At 39.5% G+C, this 8689-nt stretch overlaps 1 protein-coding gene across 1 annotated transcript in view; it reads right to left on the bottom strand.

Moving 5' to 3' along the window:
* Nucleotides 1-1073: 1073 nt before the first annotated feature.
* Nucleotides 1074-8689, bottom strand: part of rfng (RFNG O-fucosylpeptide 3-beta-N-acetylglucosaminyltransferase) — a 12546-nt gene continuing 4930 nt past the window's right edge. Inside the window, exons 3-9 of the mRNA XM_035663968.1 lie at nt 8473-8521; nt 7851-7953; nt 7528-7681; nt 7290-7375; nt 6269-6434; nt 6008-6093; nt 1074-4791 (exon numbers count right to left, since the gene is read on the bottom strand). Coding sequence (XP_035519861.1) covers nt 4716-4791; nt 6008-6093; nt 6269-6434; nt 7290-7375; nt 7528-7681; nt 7851-7953; nt 8473-8521 — 720 coding nt within the window. The 3' untranslated portion in view covers nt 1074-4715. The remainder of the gene's footprint in view (nt 4792-6007; nt 6094-6268; nt 6435-7289; nt 7376-7527; nt 7682-7850; nt 7954-8472; nt 8522-8689) is intronic.

Raw genomic sequence — 8689 nt, 5'->3', positions numbered from 1 at the left:
AAGTTTTAAGATTATCATGCCAAATTGAGCGATATTCTAATAATTTCGAAGAGCGCCATTTCCTTTCCGAATTTAGGCTTCTTCTGTTAAAGAGCTGCAGATTTCTAAGTTAGGTTTTTTGTATCAGTACTGAAACTAGGCAGATATCCCATAAACACTAATATTGAAAAATCTCAAATGATACCAACTTATCACTCAACTTTTAAACTTTTTAGCTACAGTAACCCTTTTGATTAATTGATATTAAAGTCAAAAATTAGTCTCAAAAGATTAGATTATTTCAGTTTATATTGTGTACATATTCCTAAATAAAAGTTGTGTTTAATCAAATGACCACAAACTAACTGACAGAAAACCTGCAACCAGTTCTATTCTAGCACAATAGTCCTGGTTTGTCGCGATACCAGATGATTCGAGATCTCATCACCTACCAATCGTCTGGGGGTTTCTAAATGCAAAGTCATTTTATTTTATTATAATATGGGAGGATTTGTTAGTTCAGAATGAATATTACAACATAAACACATTAACTCAGTCATGTAGATGTCCCAGTCTCAATAATTAAAAACAAATGTATATCAGATAATACACAATATTGTTTGCTAGTTGTTTTTTAAATTAGGTAACTAAAATGTTTTTTCAAACCTAGTTTTAGCTTTTAGTTTAGTTGTAGATAAGCATGCCTTACAGACACACACAAATATGTATACACACACAAGTGTAACCTTTTCTTCATCCACATCCACCCAGTTTGTGATATGGGAGCAGCACTAAATCACTGTTCTCCATCAACCTCATTAAATTAAATATGTATTCCAGTGTTTATCTCAAGTGAGCTCATCTGCCTGTCTTAATAGGGGGTTAATTCATTACAGAGGCAGCTCCCAGGAGGATGAGTGAAACGCCCTCCTTTAAATCTGTTTTATTGCACTTATACATGATGTCATTAACTTTGCAATGGAGCTTGTTTGGTTACATGATGTTCTGTCCAATGACCCAAACTAAACAGATGCATACATCAACTCTGTGACGAGGTAGCAAATCAACAATAAAAACAGTTTAACAAGTGAGGATGCAGAAAGGATTTTATTTTTATTGAAACCACACAATAATACATCAGCGGTAAAGAGTTTACAAAAACAACTCTCACTCAGTGTCACCCACCGACCTGCAGCAGGACACATGCTCTGGATTTTGGATTCTAGTCTTGTGTGCAAAAAGGTAGAAAGGTGTTTCACACAAATACTTTTTACAGGCAGAAATACTGCAGCTGGTTGGGATAAGCTGAGTGCGTGGAGCCAAAGAAGCAGTGTGTACAGTTAGTTTACAAGTCAGAAAACTGGTCAAGTGCAAAGACGGAAAAGCGGTCTGCAAGGACTTCCTTTTCTATTTTATGAGCATTTGTAGTTTTAACAATATGTCTGTGGCTAGTGAGGCATTTCTTCAGTTAGTTTCTAGAGAAGGAAACTTTTCACCTGATTCTAGTGTAATGTTACGTAGCTAGAAACATGACTACTCTGAGGCTGTACTTAAATGCTCACAAGGGTGATGTGGGATATGGTGATAACAGGCATGTTTACCATGTTCATTGGTTTAGCTTGTCAGCAGGCTAACATTTGCTAATTAGCACTAAATGACAGGAATAACATTAATTTTGTATTTAATTTTGTCTGAATGGCTGCTGTGAAAAAGGTCAATTGGACAAATTATAAATTTCACCTGATGATGACCTGATGAAAAGTCAGAGGATCCCTTAAGTGATTGCAATCGACCCTTCCCACCCCTTTTTGCTCTGTGCTCCAATTACAGTTGAGCAAGCCACATTTTGAAGATGGTTAAAATGTAATAACGGCATATAGTTCATACAATACATTCATTACATTGAAGCCCTTGCTAAACAAGTTCACACAATGCTGATTAAGCTTCCCACCAACAGGTAAACCTCTTTATATTTCACAGATTTTTAAATCTGGTCTCTGCGGCAATATCCCCTAGAGGTGTCAGAGAAAAGTTTCCTCTGAGTGTGCTTTAAATAATGGATTACTGCAGTTTTTTGAAGACAAGTCTAGGACTTTCCAGGCCTATGAGCGTTATGTAATGTCATAAGTATGCGTTGACAGTGTTTGTGTAATCACACCTTACTGCCAGGAGTGTGAGACAAGGTTCCTTTGACAAAAAGCCAATGAGATTTTTCAGCTGGATTTTGAATTATTGCAGAAAAAAATTATACACCACCATCCTCTGGGTAGCATGAATATCCACATCAAATTTCATAGCAATCTTTGGCTCCACTGAAGTCAAACTCCTATACTATCTTTGCCTCCAGAGTAGCTCCGCCTTAAAGAAGTGTATGCAGAGCTGAAACTACAACATACGCAAACAAATAATACATAATGAAATTTCAGAATCAGAATCAGAAATACTTTAATAATCCCAGGGGGAAATTACTTAAAATGTACTCATATTTACACTAAATCTGTCAAATTTAATTCCAGTCAGTAACATACAGGAAATAACAAGATCAAAGTAGTGCAAAACTATAAAGATGGGCCTGTTAGAAACAGGCTAATACAAGGAGAAGGTATTTGGCTGAGAATATGAAGGCATCTGAAATAAATGTGTGCAGCAGACAAACCTTCCACAGAGGTTTCCTGTCAATCACTCAAACATAATCTCATATCTGGTCACATTAAACATCGGTTCTGTTCATGTTTGAGACCAAAACGGTCAATCAATAATCTCAATACATTTTAATCAGACTCTTTAAAAGTACCTCAACAATATTTCCTTCCAAAGGAACCATCTTCCGTTCTCTTATGTTAACCGTGTGGTAACATGAAAAGAGAATAAAGTGGAGAAATTAACTTTAAAACAATAAGTCAGTGGTTTGTGGATGACAGAATAAAGTAAGCCCTTTGATTAAATACGGACACATCCAAGTCCTCATAAACTGTTGAGTATGGAACTCAAGGCAATGATAATACTGTGGGGTCCTTCAAATACTGTAGCATTTGCCTCAAGCGCTTTTCCACTTAGTGGAAGGAGCATGGCACTGACATACAGAGTGGAGTTTCAGAACTATTTCTAGTAGATGGAGGTCGTCTTCGGTTGAGCCAAAGAGCCACTACATTTCAGAGTAAAAGTTAGCCGTCTGGAAAACATGAATATCAAAGCAGGAACTGTAAATGCACTGACTTCCTTTACACTCTATTACACTACTATATCATTCATGCACTTCTGTAGCCTTGGCCAGTAACCTAGCCCAATAATGATAAAAACGCACAATTCAAAGTTGGCCCCTGCACCCTGGGTCAAGCAGTGATGGTAGAACATGGAGTGAGGGAGCGCCATTGCCGAAATCAAAGAAATAAAACATTTGATTGCACATCCACACAATACTGCCAGACCTATCTCCACACAGGAATCTGCTTGCTATGTTTTTACCCAACCTCACCCTGTGTGCTGACCAAAGGTTGACACCCAAAACATCCTCCACACAGCAAAATCAGAAAATAATCTCTGCAGATACAGACACCGCCACGAACATCTAGTGGGTCACAAGTGATGACTGAGAGGGATTATGTTGTATGAGTCTATACATTGTTTTTACCTACCTACATAGTATGCCTTTAAACCACAATGGATGAATGGGAATATTTGAACAAATTTTTCCTTTATCGATTCAATGATAAAGGCTGGAAGTAGGAGGTCTTCTACCAAATCTGTCTTAATACAAGTTAAACGTGTTCATTTATATTTTAAAAGAATGCTGTAATCGCTCCTCCATACTGACTGTGAGGGGATCCTTTTATTAACTGCTCTGTAAGAAATAGTTGACAAAATCCATAGTCCTTGTATGATGCAAACTGGAAATACAAAGTGAGAATTTCATACTACCGCTGAGCCAACAAAACAGTGCTACACCAATCTTAGCTACAATGCTAATATTGCTTGCAGTAGATTGCCATGTTTCAGAGACTCAAACAGTTTCTGTAACAAACCTGGTAGTTGCATCTGTGTGCCAATGTTTTGCCTGGTCTCAATATGAGACCAATGTTTGATTGTACAGTTCTGGAAATTCAGAAACACAAATTTACTGTCAAGATCGATCGGCTGTGCGCACAAACGTCAGCGCAGATCATGCGAAAGCCCAACAGATTTGAACTTAGTGCGGACATCCATGCAGAGCTCCATAAATGAAGGCAGCACAAAAGTTGTTTCTGCACCAGTGCGAATATGCCTTAATGGTGGAGTGAACTTGGAGGCTGAGCTTAGTAGAAACTGTGGATTACGTTCAGCAGCTTGAATTAATTTTATTTTTTTAGTTCATTTCTACCCAATGGCTATGGCATTAATGTATGAATTTGGTTAAATGATCAAATGACTCTGTTGAGGAACATTGAGGTTAGTGTTAATACGAAATGCTCAAAAGCTGATTTCGACTGGGGTCACTTGTGACTTCATCCACGCTCAACTATCTAGAAATAGTCATTCTTTGGCTACACTTCTTATTGACTTCATGAGTTCTGCCTGTCAAATCAACAGCACTGTGCATTCATGAAGCGTGAGGTGAGGTTGCTTTGGATAAAGGCATCCATCAAATGACGTGTCAATTATTTCCAGCTAACCGTAGCTGGGTCCAAACATGGCAGGAAGAGGCAGTGGGACCAAGGTTCAGCAGGTATCAGTGCTGCTGGATGAAAACATAGTGGCTTTCAGTTTTTGTGGCGGTGTTTGAGTTTTGGACACCAGTCAGTATCTGCATACAGAAGGCAGTGGACAGTCTTAAACCTGCAGGGAGGGAAGAGAAGAGAGTCAATTATTAACCAAATGTCAAGTGCTCAGCACTTCCCAGAGAACATTAGGTAAATCAAGTTAAGTGACTTAGGTAAAGGGATTAAAAAATGTGTAGAATTGACAATTCAACACATCCTTTAAAAACCTCTCATCTAGATTGTTTTTTCTTGGTTTGATCTGGGCCTTTTAGATTCAATGAAGGGATAATGTTCCAGCATCATACAGCACAGATTTACCAGTTAGCTGTGGCAAAACATAACTTCCATCTAACACTTTTGTAATGAACTGGAAGGCTGGCTGTGAGCCACACCTTATCAGTTGCTGACCCTCACCAATGTTCTTGTGGCTGAAATGAAGAAAATTCCTGCAACCAGGTTCCAAAATGTTGTGGAAAGTCTTCCCAGAAGAGTGGAGGCTGTTATAGTAGCATGTTAATTCCCATGGTTTTTTAATCACATATTTATGGATGCATATTGTATTCACTTGAAAAACCTTGGTCGGTGTGGTCCATGCCTACAGCTGAGTGCACCAGCAAAGTACCAGGAGTTAAAGGCTAGGGGAAACAGAGCCCTGCATTGGTCAGCTGGAGCTTGCTGGAGGCTGCCTAAGGCCTCAGTGTTAGGGGTTTTGGGTCAGGATTAGGGGGCTGAGAGCACTATGGGACCACTGGAATATGCAGGAAGATGGATACAGGATTTGGGTTAGGCTCAGGGAGGCTGAGAGCCTTAATTCAGAAAACAGGGCAGAATTGTTTTTTTTTTTTATCATGAAAAATGATCTCAGAATTATGAGATAATGAGTCATTAATTCAGAAAACAGAGCAGATTTTCTTACAAGTGAATGCAATACATTTCCATGCATATTTAACTCTCGTGTATGACAGGGACATACTGGCCATGTTGTATACATTGCACTACACTACAGTGCTAAATCTCTACATTATATAATTTTCCCAACGTAATTAAACAGACTGTAAAAGTACCATAAATAGCTCTACACTATGAGAACATTGAGCAAAATTCTCCAACAAGCTGAGAAACTCAATGATTTAGAAGCTTTTTTTTTAATATATAAATAAAATATAGTTTAAGCCTAGCTTGTCTCACAGATACAGTGTATGATAATAAATGCAGAACAGAACTATGGTCGAGTGCAGTGTATGGGGGAGCAAAAGAGCAATATTGCAGTGTTTTGGTATCAATATGCTTACCTTGTGGGGTCTTCAGCCAGTGAAAAGCCCCCAACAATGCTAACCACATTTCTTCTGTTCTCAAAGCCTCCATAGCTAAGAGTCACCTGTTGCAAAACAAACAAATATACACAGTTCAACTTTTTTTAATTAATGGAACGGCTTCTGCTGCACAAATCTATGTCACATCTGAAAATTATAGGGTTCACTACCACACTTGCTCAAGGTCTGAAATGTCATTTCATACTGGCAACAACACACAACACACACACACACACTCACCTGCTCCAGCACAGTGTCGGTGGGCAGCTTCTGTAGGTTCTCCAGGTGAGAGTGGAAGAGGTGTGTGTGTGTTAGGGTCACCTCCAGCAGTGCTTCAATGATGTAGCCGATGGTGCAGTCGTCTGGTAGTCGGATCTTCTCCGCTGTGCTGATGAAGTTCCCCAAACTGAAAGCAGAGGGCAGAGTTTCAGCCTACAAAGCCTGTCTGCAACTTATTTCAGTTTCCCTTTCAAAATTGCATACTTCTTACAAGATTTTCTCTGACTATATTTGACATGGCAATGTTAACTGGACCTGCGCTTTTACACTACATGCCACATTCACCCTTTCACACACATTCACTCAGCGATGGCAAAGACCATCGAACAGAAACTAACTCATTCATACACATTCACACACCGATGCACAGCATCTGGAGCAATTTGGGATTCAGTATCTTGCTCAAGGATACTTTCACACGTGGCAGGAGGAACCGAACCAACAACCTTCAGATTAGTGGATTAGTGAACTGTTAACATGTATGTTACATTTTGACTATGTATGCCTGTCTGTGCAGCCTTGTTTATTCACTGTGTCCATGGAAACAATGATGAACACAACCCCCTGCTCTCTCATGCAGTGATAAACATTTTCCAAACACCATGACAAAAACTCTGCTTGTATGATTGATAACAACAACACACCTAACTCACAATAAGACCTGAAGGCAGGGTGCTGGATCCTTAATGTTTTTAATAATATTAATAAAGAAAGACTAGGATAGCACTCCAATTACAATTTTTAACTTCGCCACACGGATGTTAGGGTAATTTCCCTGGGTTTGTTTTGTGTTAACATTTAAGAATACATAGTGAATTAAACAATGGGGGCGAGGAAAGAACCCATTTCCATTTTAGTTCACTATGCATCTAAGCCATATTATATGCTATGCAGAACCTCATTTTCTACCACTACATGCAACAAAATGAGTACCCTGGCTCACTTCAAAGATTAGTTGAGTACCTAATCCTTGATGTCCTACCTGGCCCATGGGCTCATTTTTAGTGCCAGACCTCTGCTGATACAGAAACCTGCTCCACCTGTGGCAAACCAGAACTTGACAGACACCTGAAATGAGAAAGGATCAGCCAGCTGTTAGGGGTGTAATACTAACATAACCCAGTTAACATTCTGAAGCCTGGATTTAGCTTTATTGCTCACTCCTATATTTGTCAGTTAGCGGAGCCAGAAACTACTAATAAAGGTGTAAGCTGACTTACCGATCCGTCACTCTTGACCCTCTCTGCAGCCTCTATAGGATGATCCAGACTGGGCCGGCCCAGGTACACATCCTGGCTGTGGTGGTAGGAGGAGAGCAGATGCAGCAGGCTAGGCAGGATCACATAGTTATCATCATCCACATGACAGAACCACCTGTAAAACAAACACACAGACACACACAGAGTCAGCGTTGTATCTTCATTTGTAAGTGAATGTGCGTTGTGATGGTAGCCTTGCAATCAACTGCTTGAAATGTAATCAAAAACTCTAACAGTTAACACTTAATTAACAGTCTGCTCAGGTCAGATCACCTTGCACTTACTTTTTCTGAGACTCAATGAATTTGTCGTACTCTACAGACATCTTGCAGCATAGAGCCTGGCGGGTGTGAGCTGCTGAGCAGTTAGTGTTGATGATGTTAGCTCCTGGGAAAAGACAGCAGACGACAGCACTGTATACAGTATCATACTGTTCCTACAGTCATCATGTATCCCTAGTTGGTAGCAGATGGTTCGCCTACAGTACAAAAGCACTGGAGATACTGTACACCATTCGATCTGCTTTGTTTGAAAAATCTGCACTTGTATTTATGTACATGACTACATATTCCTGTGACACATACACTGCAGTACAAACACTGAACATTTGAACTACGTACAATTATTAAGAGGATGTAAATTTGCACATCTGCATTGATCTACGTCTGTGTAGCTAGACACAATTAAAGAATGTCTCAATTTGGACCAAATAGTTTTGCATAATTACTCAAATGTAATTGGCCCCTTTTACCCCAAATGTTATACTCTGTGTAAAACATTATTTTTTTGTGCTTTACATCTTTATGCCCTATCTTCATTCTGTTCTTTGTTGTTGAAACAAAGGGTTATTAATGTTTCTGATCTTTGGCCACACAAAATGAGTCAGGAAACTGTCCCACTTCATACCTGTTCTCAGCCGCAGCTCCTTGTCCTCCCCGTCAGTGAATATGTAGGTCTGAAACAAAAGGCACACTGTTAGTGCAAGCGCGCACACACACACATTCTTGCACTCCTACTGGGACACAATGAAGAGCTCCATTGTTTTTTCTTGTTGTTGAGGATGTGTGTGAAGTCGTGAGAGGAAAAGCAAAGACAGAACAAAAAATGACACACACACACACAC

This window comes from Morone saxatilis, unplaced genomic scaffold (assembly GCF_004916995.1).
Source record: "Morone saxatilis isolate NCDOM2014 unplaced genomic scaffold, NCSU_SB_2.0 Contig1, whole genome shotgun sequence".
NCBI lineage: Eukaryota > Metazoa > Chordata > Actinopteri > Moronidae > Morone > Morone saxatilis.
This window is presented reverse-complemented; position numbering and strand designations above follow the sequence as displayed.